The following is a 16,707-nucleotide window of genomic DNA, read 5'->3' as shown; positions in this document are numbered from 1 at the left end:
CTATTTCAGTCTAGACTAATCCTCACTGTGGTATTTACCACATCCCCTACAGCAATTATGACACTTGGCAACTATTATGTTAACTTGCACATTTGTGTCATACTTTGAGCTCTGCAAGGGTATCCCAGCACCGAGCAAGTGGTTGGCACAGTGTAGACACTCAGTGAATTGTTACTGAAAAATGAAGACATAAGATTTACACACAGAGAAGGCAAGTCAGGTGCCACAGAAGGGAGGGACAGCGACAGGAGATTTTCTACAGGGCTTATGAAGCCCAAAGAATAATTGGTCCTAGAGGTGGAGTCTATTTCTAGACCATTCCTTTGTTTGGCCCATTTTGTGTGAAGGATGGGATGGAAGGTCCATGCATCATTCAAAAGTCAAGAATCCTGCCTAGAAGTTAATTAAATAATGAACACAGGAGAAGGGGCCCAAGGAGGCTGGCAGGTGCTTCATTGTGTAGAACCTGGTTGTGGCCTCCCAGGGAGTAGCCCCCGGTGAACACAAGCTAATGTGTGTCCCCTCCCTGATGTCAGGATGGGATTCTGCTGGGAGCCGTTGGCGCCTATGACTGGAATGGAGCCGTGCTGAAGGAGACCAGTGGTGGGAAGGTCATTCCTCTCCGTGAGTCCTACCTGAAGGAATTCCCCGAGGAGCTCAAGAATCATGGCGCCTATCTAGGTAAGAGCCCCAGCTGAGTGTGGCAAATGGGCGCGGGCAAGGAGGGACCCAGGGGAGCCCACCCCTGTGCGGAACAAGGGCCTGTCTGTGAATATTCTATGAATATCCAAGCGTAGATCCGGGGCCACTGCCTCTTCAGACTGGCATCCACCACACCCAGCACCATACCTGGCATGCAATGGGTGCTCAACAAACAGGTAGAATACATAATAAACAAGGCACCCCTACCAGAAATGCATCTCAGTTGATGCTTCTAGATACTAGGTAAGCTCTTGGCATGTCTTCAAAACCTTCTGCCTTGACTAGGGTTTGGGCACACTGAGCTGCCTCCCAAGGCAACATGCAAGTCGAGGTGAAGTCCATACTCATTTTTATATGTTAATGTTCACAATCAAGGCAGAAGTTACCTCCCATTAAGCACTGTGGAAGCAGACATGAAGGAGCAGCACAAGGGCACCTGGGTGGCTCAGTTGTTTAAGCGTCAGACTCCTGATCTCAGCTCAGGTCATGATCTCAAGGTTTCTGGGATTGAGCCTTCCATCAGACTCTGTGCCAATAGTGTGGAGCCTGCTTGGGATTCTCTTTCTCCCTCTCTCTCTTCCCCTCCCCTGATTGTGAGCATGCTCTCTGTCTTTCTTTCTCAAAATAGGTGAGTAAACTTAAAAAAAACAACAACAAAAAAAGAGCAGTACAAATTATTGGCCTGATGGTGATAGATCCCAGCTGTGAGGCCCTAACCCACTGACCCCCAGTCACCTCCAGTTCTGTATGAAAAGTGGTCCTGGCCATCCATGCCAAGGCTGCCAGGGCTGATTCCCTTCTAAAAGCACTGAGCCAAAAAAACGGGCAGCAGGGCGTGAATGTCCAGTGGTCCATTGTCTCTGAGCCAAGTCTACCATCTGTGACGTCGCTCATCATTAATGCCTCCTTGGACCCCACCCCTCCATAAACCTGGTCCACCCAGAGTTGGCCTATCTATCCACATGTCTGTCCTTCCTCTAATGTTCCATGTCATCCCTGCCTTTGTCCCTTAGCTCTTCAGCCACATGCCTGCCTGTGACGCTGCCCACCCTGGGGTCACCCCACTTTCCATCCTCAGCTTTGGGACCCTGAGCTGACCACAGGACAGAAGCCTGGAAGCAGGACTTGCCTGGGAAATCCAGAAGTGTAGGGCCCTAGCAGTTCCCCCACCCCCAGTACCTGGTCCTAGGGCCTAGGCTCCACTTAATGCAACAGATATTAAACCCTGACTTTGTAGAGAGCACCTGAGGCCCATGCCCTCAGAGCGCAGCGGTAAGCAGGACCCAGGACCCAGCTGCTCCCTTCTAGCCCCTCCCCAGCCAGTCGGGGGGAGACAGGTGCACAGAGACAAATTACAATGCAAGTGGGGTCACAGGCACAAAAAGGAAGGGAGAGATTGCAGTCCGTGCCTTGGCAAATGCTCAAACATGAGAGAAGGTGCCAGAAGAATGAAGAGGAGCACCCCTTTAACGTGAATCAGTCATGATGGATTGTGCTCCTCCCACATGCTCAGCACTGTGCCAGAAGTGGGGACACTAAGGAAGGGATGGCAGTGCAGGGGCCATGAAGCCTTAAATAACTAGTAGGTAACATCGGTGCCCAGGGCCCAAGTGGGCAGGGCCAGCACTGTGGGTGGTTGCGGTCCAGTGGCGGGCACACTCTGGGCCCCACTGCACATGTGCTGGGGCTGACACTGGGTCTTGGAGGCAGGCAAAGACTGAATAAACCAAGAAGGTCCAAGCAAAGGAGGGAGGCATGGGAAGTGCTAGGTGGGGTCGGGACACAGGAAGTAGGAATGGCTGGAGCATAGGGGTGCAGCAGGAGGGGAAAGGGTAAGTCAGGTTAGTGCAGGCTGCAGCGGGAAGCCTTGAATACCAGGTTAGGGAATTGGAGCCTTTTCATGTTAGTAGTAGGGAGATTGTGAAGGTATCTGAGGGGCAACAGGATGAATCCCCCTCTTCCTGGCCCAGCATAACTGTCTTCCTCCTCCCAGGGGACTCTGCTGGGGTAGCACCAGACTGAGAAACACTCGTGAGGCCTGACTGTCTTGCCTTGCCCACAGTCATTGTCTCCCTCCCTTCCTCCTCCCTCTGGGTCTTAGCCATGAGGGCCATGTCTGGGGTCTCTGGAAGATTCTTTCCTATGTGCCCAAGGGAGAGGGGGCTGGAGGGAAGAGACTGGGAGGCCAGACTCTCAGCCTCCACACAAGGAAGCTGTATGGATTTCTGGCCACGGGTCTTCCCCCGTCATCTTGTCAGGCCTTCTGGGAGGCTGGTCCAGCTTTCAGGATGGCCCTGCCTGCTGGCCAAAGAACCACATGGAAACTTAAGCTACAGCCAGCAGACTGTGGGAAGCAGGAAGTTCTCAATGCTGCCTGTTGCTTTGAGAGGCAGCCCACGCCTGCCCCTAGGACATTCGGCCCCCAAGCCCCTCCCATGACCGCTGTATCTCCTTCTGAGGAAGTCCAAAGCCCAAGGCTAATTGAGAATATTTTCAGCAGTGCCACTGAGGGCTCAGAAGCAACCTCAGCCCCACTCTGCAAGACTGATCCCACCCCGCCTCATGTATTTATGGCCGCGTTAACACACAGCTGTGTCAGCCTATGCAACACTCTGGCCTCACTGACCTTTCAAGCCCATTTCCCAGAATACATCTTTAAGAGACAAAAATACCGTGTCTGGAGCCAGAGTAGCTCACCCTGCTGCACCCATTCTCCCAGCCACTGAATCAACCCATCTACGCATCCTGCAGCCACCATACAAGCCACCTTTGGAACCGTGGTGGTGGTGTTGTCCACATACGCACACGCACGTGCGCACATGGCAGAGAGAGACATCCCTTTGCCAGGAAACAGCCCGGAACCGCTGACAAGGCATCTGGGACCCAGTCTCAACCATCTGGCAGAAAGTGGGGCTCTAGGCTTCGTACTGCCTGCCGGGTGCTGGGTAGTGATAGAGCAAGGCCATACTGAGGATGCAGATCAGTGGCCTTTCCAAAAGAGCCCCTAGCTTCCATTTCTTCCTCTTTTACGTGGTATATGTGTCGGACCAAGAGGAGGGGGCTCCATCCTTTGAGGCCGCAAACCTCTGGGGCCACAAGAGTCGCCGGGACCCCAGGTCGATGCTCAGGGGAACTGCTCCTTACACCTGGATGGCCAGTGATGTAGTTTTCCAGACCACCAGCAGCAGGCTGCAGTCATGGGGAGGACACTGACGGGTCCCTGAGAGAGACAGATGGTGGAGATCAAAATCAAAGCCTGCTCAACACGGAAAGCCTCGCAGCCAGGGTTCAACATGTCCCTCCTCCCCGCTCCCTCACTCGCGTCTCAGGGGTGCGAGTGAAGGGGGGGCACATGCACGTTCCAGGTCTACTAAGAAGTAGCCCCACCTGGCTACCTTGGCCCCCTCCAGCAGGGGGTGGGGTGCACAAGTTCTCCCCAGACTTCAAACCCCCTCCTGAGCCCTCTCCCAGGCCCTCCCCTCCCGTTCTTCCTCGGAAACCTCACCCCACGGCTTCGCCTCTGCTGGGCCCTCCCTAGGCTGGCCCGTCCTCAGGCACAGCCCAGGAGCTGGGGCCGAGACCAGCCTGTTTCCTCCTGTGGCAGGGTACACAGTCACGTCGGTCGTGTCCTCCAGGCAGGGGCGGGTGTACGTGGCAGGAGCGCCCCGGTTCAACCACACGGGCAAAGCCATCCTGTTCACCATGCACAACAACCGCAGTCTCACCATCCACCAGGCCCTGCGGGGTGAGCAGGTAATGGAGGGGGAGGCAGGGGGCAGGAGTTGGGGGGAGGGCACGCGGGCAAGGCTGGGCTGGCGAGGACACTGGAGCTCAGCTCCTCCTCCTCAGACACCTTCCCAGCTGGGGAGTCACACCAGCCTTGGTGCTGGATGGTCTCATCCCCAGAAAGCCAGGCCATGACCCCTGCGACAGTGAGGGCCTGGGAGGATGTGCTTGCCTCTTGTCTCTGGCGCAGCCAGCCCTCTGCCCCTGGCTGCCAGCTTCTCTCTGTTCACATCCAGAGTTCAAGGTTAGAGGCAGCACCTAGGCCTCCCAGCTCGGGCTGCCAGGGCCCCTAGGCACCCCTGGGAGGCAGTCATGCGCCTCACGCCACCTTCATGCTGCCAGAAGGGGGAACCTTTGCACACACACCCACAGCGAGGCCCCATGGGTTCACCAAGACGCCAGCTCCTTCCCTGTGCCCGGAATGGCAACAGCACATAGGGGTCCAGCCGCCAGTGCCACTGCCCTGCCTGGGCCGCGGTGGGAACCAGACTGTGTTGCTAAGTCTCATGTTGGGTGGTCATGCATGCCAACTGAAATGCTCTGCTAAGAGTCACTGGAAGAGAAAGATCAGGAGACAGCATTCTTCTAATCCAAGTCATTCCAACAGCCGAGGGAAACTGTGGTCCTGAGAGCCACATCCCTTTTCTAAGGTTACGTGGTGGATTCAAGGCTGGGTCAGGTTTAGAATCCAGGACTCTTATTGCCTCCTGACCGCTGACAGCCCCAAACCACCCTTCCCCCACACACCGTACCCTACTTGGCCACACTCGCATCCACAGCACCCTGGGCCTGGGCTGGGCCCTAGCCAGGCCCTTCCCATCATTCCGAGCTCAGCCTCAGCTCTGTGGAGCCCAGGAATAGCCTGCCCCTCAGTGGGTCCAACCTAAGCCCCTCGAGCTCAGGAAGCCATCATGTCCCCCAGCCTCCAGCCTGCCTGCCTACACTCTGCCCAGGGCTGGCTCTTCCGGGAATCCAAGGCTAGACCTTGAGAGCTGGAGGGAATTTGCTGATGAATTTATGACATTTTTACTGCCCGGTTCCGCCTCCAACATCCAAATGAGAAACCGCAGTGCTGAAGGCAGCTAAATTAAGTGGATTCCAAATCACCGTGACCCACATAGCTGAGGCCACATATTTAGACAAATGCCTCCCCCCACTCCTCCCTTATTTGCTCTGTCTGCCTCTTAATTCCTTTAGGTAGGGATATCTCTTCCCTCCCCCACCCTGTGTTTAGATCTCCCTTTTCCTCTCCTCTGCATTTTCTATCTTTCTCCTCACTTAAAGGCTTTTAATCCTGGAAGATGGATTTCTCCTGAAAGCACCCTATGCCAGGAGGTGGCCAGGGGAGGGAGTATCAAGGGCTCAGGTGTCAGGCCAGAATTCCAACCCAGTTTGACTGTGGCCAGCCTTCTGACCTTGGGCAAGTGACTCAAATTCGCAGAGCTTCAGTTCTTTCCCTGTAAAATGAGGACAGCGATCTCTCCTAAGGTAGCACAAGGCTCATACAAGCTAACCTGAGCCTGTAAAGCGTGTCACACAGGCCTATCCCTGGGAGGGACTCCATCCTTCCTAAGCAATCCATTGGTCCAATAAACACTTACTATATTTGTTATATTATGATCCATGCCCAGGCTTGGAGGGGGCACAGCAGGCACAATGTGCCACTCTCAGGAGGGGGTGGGGATCAGGTGCTAGTACGGGGCCCGGGGGTGATTATGGAGGGGCACCCCTTGCAGGGCATGGAAAGGGAAATGGCAGGGCAGGCCAGGGCCAGCTTCTAACAGGAAGTGACCTGAGGGTGGCAGACAAGAGAAAAGTATGTGCAGAGGGAAGCCTGGAGCCCAGCCCGGGCCTGGGGTTTTGGGAGAAAGCACTGAGAATGTCAGGAGTGAATGTGGGAACCTGGAGGTGTGGGGGAGGCGGGGGTGGGGGGGCGGTAGGCGGAGGCCAGGGAGGGAGGGAGGCAGGTCCAGCAGGGTCACACTGTTAAGAATTCGGACTTTCCCCTCCGTGCACCCCTCCGAAAGCAAAGGAGTGGTGTGGTCTGCTTCTAGAAGCCACTCTGGCTGCCCGTGGGGGTGGACTGGGGGGGAGTGGGCCTTCAGCACGTGCCTCTCCTGGGGAAGAGGCAGCATAGGAGGGAAGGAGACAGATGCAGGATGCGCTTGGCGCGCACCAGGCAAAGCTCGCTGGGAACCTGCGGGTGGGAGAGGTGGTGGTGGAGCCGGGAGGACCCTCAGCTTTCTGACAGAATACGTGGGCGGCCTCTCACTGAAGTGGGGGGCAAGGTGGGAGAGGAACACCGAGTGCTCCCATGCTGCAAAGAAAACATCATCTCCCATCCACGGTGCTAACCCCAGGATATTTGTAACCTTAAAAGCTGAGATGAGCCTCGGGGTTCCTGGGTGGCTCAGTGGGTTAAGTGTCCAACTCTTGGTTTCAGCTCAGGCCATGATCTCATGGTTCCCAGGATCAAGTTCCACATCTGGCTCTGCACTATCAGATTCTCTCTCTCTCTCTCTCTCTCTCTCTCTCTCTCTCTCTCTCTCTCTGCCCCTCCCCTGCTTGCTCTCTCTCTCTCAAAATAAATGAAGGAGGAGAGGCTCCTGGGTGGCTCAGGCAGTTAAGCATCTGACTTGATTTCAGTTCAGGTCATGATCTTTCTGTTCATGAAATTGAGCCCCAAGTGGAGCTCAACACCAACACCTTGGAGGCTGCTTGGGATTCTCTCTCTCCCTCTCTCTTTCTTTCTCTGCTCCTCCCCTGCTCATGCATACACTCCCTCTCTTTCTCTCAAAATAAACACTTAAAAAAAAAAGAGGAGGAAACAGGGAGGGGAAAGATGGGACCAAGTGAAAATAGGTGAGTCCACTCCATGGGAAGGGAGAGGTGGGTGAGCAGGGGAGGACCTTGTCTTGGTTCACCAAGTTCCTAGGGGAAGGGCGTGCTCGGTGCCCTGCACAGCCAGCCCACTGCCCTCTCCCATCCCTGTGCTGCAGATAGGCTCCTACTACGGGAGCGAGATCACCTCGGTGGACATCGACGGCGATGGGGTGACTGACGTCCTGCTGGTGGGCGCCCCCATGTACTTCAGCGAGGGCCGGGAGCGGGGCCGGGTGTATGTCTACAACCTGAGACAGGTACTACTGCAGGTGGGCGGAGGGAAGGGAGGAGGCGGAGCCCTCCGAGGCACCTTGCCCCTGCCTTCACTCAGGTCCACCAGACAGGCCAGTGCCCGCCCACTGAGCCAGGCTGGGAAGAGCAGGAATTCCAGGGGAAATGGGGTGGGGACAGGTGCTGCAGGCCAGAGGGGGCCGAGACCCTGAGAGCCATTGCCCCTGGGCCAGAGCCAGAGCCTTTTTCCACCCCTGGTTTTACAGAACCGATTTGTTTATAACGGAACACTGAAGGATGCCCACAGCTACCAGAATGCCCGATTCGGGTCCTCCATCGCCTCTGTTCAGGACCTCAATCAAGATTCCTACAACGACGTGGTGGTGGGAGCCCCCCTGGAGGACAACCACGGAGGAGCCGTCTACATCTTCCACGGCTTCCGAGCCAGCCTCCTAAAGACACCAAAGCAGGTGCCGCTCCCCGTCCACGGCTGAGGCTGGACCAGGAGTCCAGGGTACTCCTGCTGGGCCGTCCAGTTCAGGAGTCTTCTGCGTCCTCCTGCAGGAAAGGACTCCGATCTGGCCTAGCCCTAGTGGCCTCAAGTCAGGGTTTAGAAATGGGTGCATTGTCCTCAGGACCTTTCCATCACCCCCGTGGGCACCCTCCCCCTGCGTAGCTTCATCTCCCCCTGCAACAGAGAATCCCAGGGACAGGAACCTCACTCCCCTGGCACACGCACACAGGCAGTTGACTGAGGGTGGAGAATTCGAAGTGGGCTTGCTGTTCTCAGGAAATGCCACATGCTGGAAACCTTGCCTGCCTCAAGAGGGACCCATCCCAGGTCCCACGCCCTCAGGGTCCTCATTCTTGCCCATGTACTTTCTTGGTAGCCCACCACCATCAGAGAGGCCGATGGGTAACCTGCCAGATAACATGTATTTATACTTAATGGGGAACCCTTTTAAGACGCGATATCTTAATACAAACGAATGACTTGACCGTCAGTGCCGTTAACAGACCAGGAGAAGGATCTGTCTGGGCTTTGGGCTGGGGAAGCTTCCTGACGGCTCCAAAAAGGCTCTCCCCGGTGCCCCCAACTGTAGCTTCCTGAGGATTGTCCTGCCCTGCCCTGTGTGAACGGTGCCTGTGCCTCCCTTTCTATTCCACTTCCTGCAGAGAATCGCCGCCTCCGACTTGGTTCCCGGCCTCCAGTATTTCGGCTGCAGCATCCATGGACAACTGGACCTCAATGAAGATGGGCTGGTCGACCTGGCGGTGGGCGCCCTTGGCAACGCGGTGATTTTGTGGTGGGTTTCCCTGCTTTTCTTGGCTCTCGGGCTCCACCGAGGGTCAGGATGGACACCAGGGTTGGGAGGGTGCATTCTATTGTTTTTATTTATTTGAGAGAGAGAGCATGGAGGAGGGGCAGAGGGAGAGAAGATCTTAAGCACGATCCACACTCAGTGCAGAGCTTGACACGGGGCTCCGTCCTCCCACAACCCTGAGAACATGACCTGAGCCACCAGGAGTCAGCTGCTGAACTGGCTGGGCCACCCAGGCGCCCAGGCGCCGGGGCTTTAAAAATATTCTCCAGGACCTTGGTCTCTTTGTCTTTTATCATTGTCAGCCAAACTCACTCCGTGCTTAATCCTCTGGTGATTACAAATTTCCTTTCTGTGGAATCACTGTAAGCCGTCTTGGTCTTGATGTCCAAATCCCTCTTCCCAACAGAGTTCTAAGATTAGAGTGTCCAAAAGCCCCTATTAGAATTTGTCCTAAAAGTTCTGGCTGTTTGGGCGTTTCTTCTGCTTCAGCTTTCCAAGCCACTTAAAGGACTGAGGATATTCTTATCAGCTGGAAGGGTCTCCCTGCTCCCCTAGTGTGGAAGAATCCTTCCGGAATCCAGAGAGGTCTTTCCTCCAAACCCCTTCTGTCTTCTTCTTTCCTTTTTCAGGGTCTCATTTCTTTTTTTGTTTTTAATGTTTTTATTTATTATTGAGATAGAAACAGAGCATGAGTAGGGGAGGGGCAGAGAGAGAGGGAGACACAGAATCTGAAGCAGGCTCCAGGATCTGAGCTAGCTGTCAGCACAGAGCCTGATGCGGGGCTCAAACCCATGAACCGTGAGATCATGACCTGAGCCGAAGTTGGCCGCTCAACGACTCAGCCACCCAGGCGCCCCATCAGGGTCTCATTTCTACACCAGCCCATCAGATAGTTGCTACCCATTTGCACTCAGGGCCTCTCTTTAGCAACGGTCTACAGCCTTAAAAAAAAAAAAAAAAAGGAGCTTCCTAAAAGTCCATATATTTTGCCATGTGATGTGTTGGCTACTTTTTGAGCCAGAATAGGTTTAATTGTTCATATATGTTGACGAGCTATTTTTTATTATAAATCCAATAACTTAAAGAAAAATTGTAAAGTGAAGAAAAAAATCGCTCAGGGCTTCATCCACTTAACATGACAGCTGTTAGCCTTTTGGCCTATTTCCAACCCATCTTTTTCCACCTGGCTGTAATTTTATATAAATACAGACCCATTTTTCATACTACTTAAAAAAGGCATGAAACAGAGAGGGGTAAAGGAGTGGACATACTCTCCGTCGTCAAGAATATTACAGCCCGGTTGGGAGATGGCTTCGCCCAGGTTCCCCAGAGAACAGAGCCTCAGACTAGAGCTCACGCTAATGCTTTAGGAAGGGCCTCATCCCAGAGGCAGAGGGGAGGGTCTGGGATGCTGAAGCAGGAAAGGGGAGGAGGTGTGAGCAGGGACTCACGGTCTTGCTCGCTGGATCTCCAGCAAGGTGGGATACACCCTACACCTTGTAACCATCGGAGGCGAGCAGGGAGAGCAGTCTATCTGGGGGAGCCTCGTATCCCCCATCTGCCTCAGCCAGAGCGTCCGCTGCCCCACACAGGCTGTTGGTGTCCCCTGGCCGGCTCAAGGCAGCGCTGGGGGTGCACCGGGGCCACGGCCTCTCTCTGAAGGTCCACTTTGCATGCTGGGGCTCGTGGATCTGTGGGGGTGACAGCAGCAGCAAGAGCGGTTGGGCAGTAAAGGTGATCACTGTACTGGTTCCACACAGGAAGTGAGACAGGGAGCAGGACCCCGGGCAGGTTGGTGAGGATGACGCATAAACCAAGTCCTTTATAGGAAACAAGATAACGCGGGTGCACGCGCGCGCGCGCGCACACACACACACACACACACACACACACACACACACACACACCAAGAGAATCGGTCTTCAGAAAGGACACATTCAAGCTCTCGATTCTGAGGTCTGAACCTAAGTGCTACCTAAGCAGTGGTGAAAGCGTGGGTCCCGGTCGTCTGGGAAGACTCTGATCCAACCCCATGGATCTCAAACTGCCCCGTTAGGGTCTATGGGGGAGCTTTTCCTTTCTTTTCTTTTTTTCTTTTCTTTTCTTTGCATACAGATGATGCACACAGAGTGCAACATAGTGATTCAAATTTATACATTGTGCTGGGCTCACCACAGTGCAGGGGCCACCCGTCACCAGACGCTATTTTAATATCATTGACTGTATTCCATATGCGGCGCCTTTCATCCCCATTACGTATACATTCCACAACCGGTCGCTTGTACCACCTTCTCCCTGTCCCCCTTTTCTGCCTCATTGCCCCTCCCCCTCCTCTCTGGCAACCTTCACTTTGCTCCCTGCATTTATAGGTCTAATTCTGCCTTTTGTTTGTTCATTCATTTGCTTTGCTTTTTAGATTCCACACGTAAGTGTAGTTACAGGGTATTTGTCTTCGACTTATTTCACTTAGCATCATGCCCTCTAGACCCATCCATGTTGTCACAAACTGGGAGCTTTTCAAACTCCCACAGCCCAGGCTTTACCCAGACCACAGAAAGCAGAACACCTAGGGGAGGGGCCCCAGCAAGCGATAAACTTTAAAGATTCCTCAGGTATCTGTTTCCAGTAGGGAGCCAAGTTTGAGAACCACTAATATAAGCTATTATGTGTACACAGCACTCTACATTTTACACAAAGGGCCCCTCTCACTGACCTCCTCTGACTCTCACCTCCCCCTCCGAGAGAGCAGGCGGCCTGCCCCAGGTCCATGAGGAACCAGTGCCCTCCGACACCCAGATCCCCCCTCTCCAGGACGTTAGCACAGATAATCTCGCTACACCTCCTTCTTTTATATAAATGCATCGTTTGGAGAGCCACTTAGTGCACTTCCTTCTCTGATTATGTTTTTCTTAGACCCACAGAAGAATATATTCCATGACTGCTTGGAGAGGGTCTGGTGGCGTGGGTAGTTGGGGGATCTCTAAAATAGTGGATGGTTCCCCACTGTGGCTACACGTCGCAATCACCTGGGAGCTTTCATGCCTTGCTCTTCAAAGCTTGGGCCTGAGCCAACAGCCACAGCTTCGCCCAGGGATTGCTGGAAATACAGAATTGGTGCCCACTTATTGGGTGAGGATCTGTGTTTTAAAGACCCCCCCCCCAGAGGTGTGCAAGCATATTAAAATTTGAGAAGCACTCCCTTCAGACATGTTGATGCCCATTCTGATTCAGTTTGATTCTGGAGGGCAAATTGGGCATCAGGGTTTTTTTACAACTCTCCAGATTATTCTAATGGCTGTCCGCTGCTGGCATGAGGAGGCATGAGGCATTCAGTGTGGTCTGCGGCAAATACAGCCCCTGGGGCAATGGTGAAGGGGTGCTTCCAGGGGCTATGCCCCTGCACTACACCCACCTGTCACTGTTTTGTCCAATACCTTAACATCCGGGGCCCCTCTCTGCCCTCCCCCAAGATTTTCCAGATTCCATTTCCATCTGCTTTAGCCCCGCCCGCTCCCCCACTCCCCTGGGGCCCTGCAGCCACACGCCCCACCCTCCAGCTACTCCTTCTTCTGCGCCAGGTCCCGTCCTGTGGTTCAGATCAATGCCAGCCTCCACTTCGAGCCGTCCAAGATCAACATCTTCCACAGGGACTGCAGACGCAGCGGCAGGGAAGCCACCTGCCTGGCCGCCTTCCTCTGCTTCACGCCCGTGTTCCTGGCACCCCGTTTCAAAACAGACACAGTCGGTAAGCCAGGCCTCTCTCGGCTCTTCCAGCCCCGATCTCCCCTGTGGGCTTTGGGGTGGCTCTGTTTCAAAACCTGGGCTTTCACTGAAATAGGTTTTAAGTGCCAGATCACACCTCGAGCCACTTTGATGACTGCATTTGATGATCTAATTCCAAGGAGCCAAAAAGGGGATATCATGCCAGGGAGGGGGTGGCAGTGAGGAGCGGGGACCAACAGGGGAGAGGCCAGGGGAAGAGGGAAATAGTTGGGGTGCAGAATTTGGATGAGAACAGGGAACGGGGGCAGCCGAGATGCAGAGGAAGAATCTGACCCCGGAGGAGGAGCAGGAAACAGGAGTGTCAGACAGACGAAACCCCAGTAGCAGTGGTCACAGCTCAGAGTGGGTATGAGTCTGGGGCAGGGCAGTTTTCTTCTCAGCCAGACACCTACTCCCAGCAGCCCTGGACCCAGGCGGCCCTAGGAAGTGGGTTCTGGGACTGGACTGGGCCCATGCAGGACACCGGGATTTCTGAAAGCTTCCCAGCCAAGGAGCAGAGCCCACCCAAAGGATGGGTGGGGGGTAGGTAAAGGTGAGGCTTTCAACTTCTATCTATAACAGGAGAAAGGTGCAAGACACTGGTGCACCCAGAGGTCTGGCTTGGGTACAGGGGAAGAGATGAAGCCTTTCCTGGATTTAGCAAAAAATGAGCCCAATTAAAGGGAAGGAGGCTGCAGGCTTTAAACCCCAGAGCAGACAGAGTCGAGGTTGGAGCAGCTGGTGGGAAGGGCTCGTGGGGTGGGAACTGCACCTGTGGGGGCTCTGGCCCACGCTTGACAAGACCTGGGAAGGGAAAGGGAAAGGTGGGGACATCTGGAGCTCCAGGAGGGGCTCAAACAAAGGCATGGCCCTGGCCCCTCTTTCTCTACCACCACATTCATTTCTCCTGCATCTCTGTCTCTTCCTCCTTCCCTTCATTGTCAGTCCTGCCTGCCCCTTCTTTCCCTGCGCTGGAGTTTCCTGCCCCACACTAGGGCCTCATGAGAAGAGTAGAGCAGCTCTTCCCTGGCCAGCCTGGAGGGCTTCCTGGAGGAGGCTCTCTTAAAAGACAGGAAGAGCCTTGGGTGCAACTGCGGCTTAATGGTCTTGCCATCTCCCTCCTCCAGGCATCACTTACAATGCTACCATGGATGAGAGGCGGTACACACCACGGGCCCACCTGGATGAGGGCGGGGACCGATACACCAACAGAGCTGCCCTGCTGTCCTCCAGCCAGCAGCACTGTGAGCGGATCAACTTCCATGTCCTGGTGAGCCTGACGCCCAGGGGCCCTACCAGCAGAGACCAAGTCAAATGGGGGATGTGGGGGGGACACAGGGAGGTGTTGCCATGGGAGAGGCAGGTTCCAGGACCCCCATAGGCCTCAGGAAGTCCAGCCGGGGAACAGTGTCCCAGACCTTGCCCCACCCCCATATTCATGCCCTACTGGGCCACACTATCTACCACCTCTCGGTACCCGTCTCCAAAATCCCTTCTTCCCCAGCTCTCTGATGCCCGCCGTTTCCTTAGCAGAGAGTGGAATGTGAGGAGGGAGGTGGGCTCAGTGAGGGCTCTCGGAGGGAACGGGGGTCAGCCCGCGGGGCCCATGGCTAGAAGGGATGGAAGCAGGCACCAGCTAAAGATGAGGCCCACCAGGTAGGACAGTCCCGTAGTGGGAAGGAGCAGGAGCAGGAGCCAAGAGCGGCCAGGCTGGCAGAGACGGGAACCCACAGTGGCCTGGTGCTTGATTTCACAGATGAGAAGAGGATGAGACGTGTGCCTCATCCAGAAATTCCAAATACTCAGGGCACTGCTCTAGCCTTGGCGGGGCGGGGGACTCAGAGCCCTCCGACCCCCGTGGTTCAAAGGTCACAAGTCAGACAAGTGAGCAGATATGGGAAGTCCTTGTGTCTGCTAATATGTGGCCCCCCTCTGAGGTGTTTGTGTCCTGGTTCTCAAAGTGTGGTCCCCTGGGCCAGCGGCATCCCCATCACGTTAGCAACACATGTTTCCAAGCCCAGGGCCAGACCCACCAGTGTCAGAAACTAGGGGCTGGCTCAGCACTCAGGGTTTGGCTGGTGCCCTTGGGGATGCAAGTCCAGTTTGAGAGCCCCTGCCTGGGTACAAAGAAGCCACTCAGGTCAGCATCCGGGGTCCACATGGGAGATTTTGCAGGCATTTCGAAGCATCCCCTTCCTTACCAACTGCACCTGGGCCCTCATCTCCTCCCACCAGGACACTGCTGACTATGTGAAGCCAGTGACCTTCTCGGTGGAGTATTCGCTGGAGGACCCAGACCACGGCCCCGTGCTGGACGACGGCTGGCCCACCACCCTCCGTGTCTCGGTGCGTCCTGGCTTGTGGGGCGCATAGCCCTGGCCATCAGCAACCCCCACACACACCCAACCTCCTCCCGAAGCCCAGATCCCCTACCGCGCCCTCCCATCTCCTGCCTGCCAAACCCACACCACGACTCCGTCCCTCCTCCCTTGTGACCAGGCTGATCGTGTTGTGGGGAAGGCCCAGGCTTCTCCCGGTGCAGAGTGCCCCATATCCGCAGCATAGAGTGAGCACCCAGTAGGTCCCGGAGAATCACAGAACCTGAAGGGACCTTAGGTCTCAATCGCCCACCTCCCTCGTTTTCAGGTGAGGGCCCTGGAGCTGTAGAACCTGCTTTGCAACTGGGCTCCCACCCCCTCAACCGCACTCCCTAACCCCTTGCGCCAGGGGCATCAGAACGTTCTGATATCGAACATTCACATGCTCCCCACACCTCCAACCCCCTCCCAGAAATTCCACCCAAAGAGAAGGTCACAGTTCAATTCTGTCTGAGCTGGGCTGGGAGAGTCGGCAAGATCTGTATCAGGTAATAACCTGAATCTAGAAGCTTGAGGATTTGGGAAACAACTTTAACATTCGCCACAATGCACTGAAGACCATGACCGCGTGGGCCAGTCTCTGAGCAGCGTCTCGGAGAGTTCTGCAGTTTTTAGACCCCAGCCAGCAAATGACAACTTCAGAATTACTCACACTCTCACTTGTATTTCTCCAACACGAAAGGGCTGGGTAGCCAACAGTAACGCTTCAAAAATCCCCTCTCTGCGCCCATTCACCCCTGCCTTTTCCCCCGTTCCTCCTCCTTCGTCTTCCCAGACCTCCCAGACCCCACCACCCAGCCCTCAACCCTCACACCTTCGCACCTTTCCTCGGATTCTGCATCACAGACGTATAATGCAGTTCGAGAAGGCAGGGAATGGGCTGGCAAAGCTAGCGTCCCCCTCGGTGAGCCAGGAGAGAAGAGTTGGCACACTGAGTCATGAATGTTCCTCCTGGTCACAGTAATTACAGAGCCATGACAGCAAACAAATGGGAACCTGCTGCTCGCTCTACAAGCATGGGGGAGCCCATGATGCAGACTGACTCGCAGGGCACTCTCTGTCTGGCTCATGACATCCATGCAAGGTGGCAGGAAGCGTTGTAGGCCAGGGCGAAGACGGGGGTGAGCTCAGAGGCGGTGTGATGGGGTAATCAGGTGACGGGGCAGGGAGACTTCCTGGAGGGGGTGACTGTCGGCTGGATCTTAAAGAATAGACCAGATTCAGATACACAGAGATGGGAAGAGTGGGCTGACAGTATATCCAAGGGATGGAAGAGAAAAAAGCAGGCTGGGGGCACCTGAGGGGCTCAGTTGGTTGGGCATCCAAGTCTTGATGGGCTCAGGTCACAGTTCATTTGGCTCATCGTTCGTGGGATCAAGCCCTACATTGGGCTCTGTGCTGACAGTGGGGAGTCTGCTTGGGATTTTGTCTCCGCCTCTCTGTCTCTCTGCCCCATCTCTGCTCGCCTTTCTCTGCTTCCTCTCTCAAAATAAATTTTTTAAAAAAGCAGATTGAGGGGCGCCTGGGTGGCTCAGTTGGTTAAGCATCCGACTTCAGCTCAGGTCATGATCTCACAATCTGTGGGTTTGAGCCCCATGTAGGGCTCTGTGCTGACAGCTCAGAGCCCGGAGCCTGCTTCA

At 55.1% G+C, this 16,707-nt stretch overlaps 1 protein-coding gene across 1 annotated transcript in view; it reads left to right on the top strand.

The window, feature by feature from the left end:
- Positions 1–16,707, top strand: part of ITGA11 (integrin subunit alpha 11) — a 104,806-nt gene that overhangs the window by 69,420 nt on the left and 18,679 nt on the right. The window contains exons 11-18 of the mRNA XM_029952261.1: positions 537–681; positions 4,307–4,455; positions 7,488–7,628; positions 7,869–8,072; positions 8,779–8,909; positions 12,506–12,672; positions 13,817–13,959; positions 14,925–15,035. Of these exons, the coding sequence (XP_029808121.1) occupies positions 537–681; positions 4,307–4,455; positions 7,488–7,628; positions 7,869–8,072; positions 8,779–8,909; positions 12,506–12,672; positions 13,817–13,959; positions 14,925–15,035 (1,191 nt within the window). The remainder of the gene's footprint in view (positions 1–536; positions 682–4,306; positions 4,456–7,487; positions 7,629–7,868; positions 8,073–8,778; positions 8,910–12,505; positions 12,673–13,816; positions 13,960–14,924; positions 15,036–16,707) is intronic.

This window comes from Suricata suricatta, chromosome 9 (genome assembly GCF_006229205.1).
Source record: "Suricata suricatta isolate VVHF042 chromosome 9, meerkat_22Aug2017_6uvM2_HiC, whole genome shotgun sequence".
NCBI classification, from domain to species: Eukaryota; Metazoa; Chordata; class Mammalia; order Carnivora; family Herpestidae; genus Suricata; species Suricata suricatta.
This window is presented reverse-complemented; position numbering and strand designations above follow the sequence as displayed.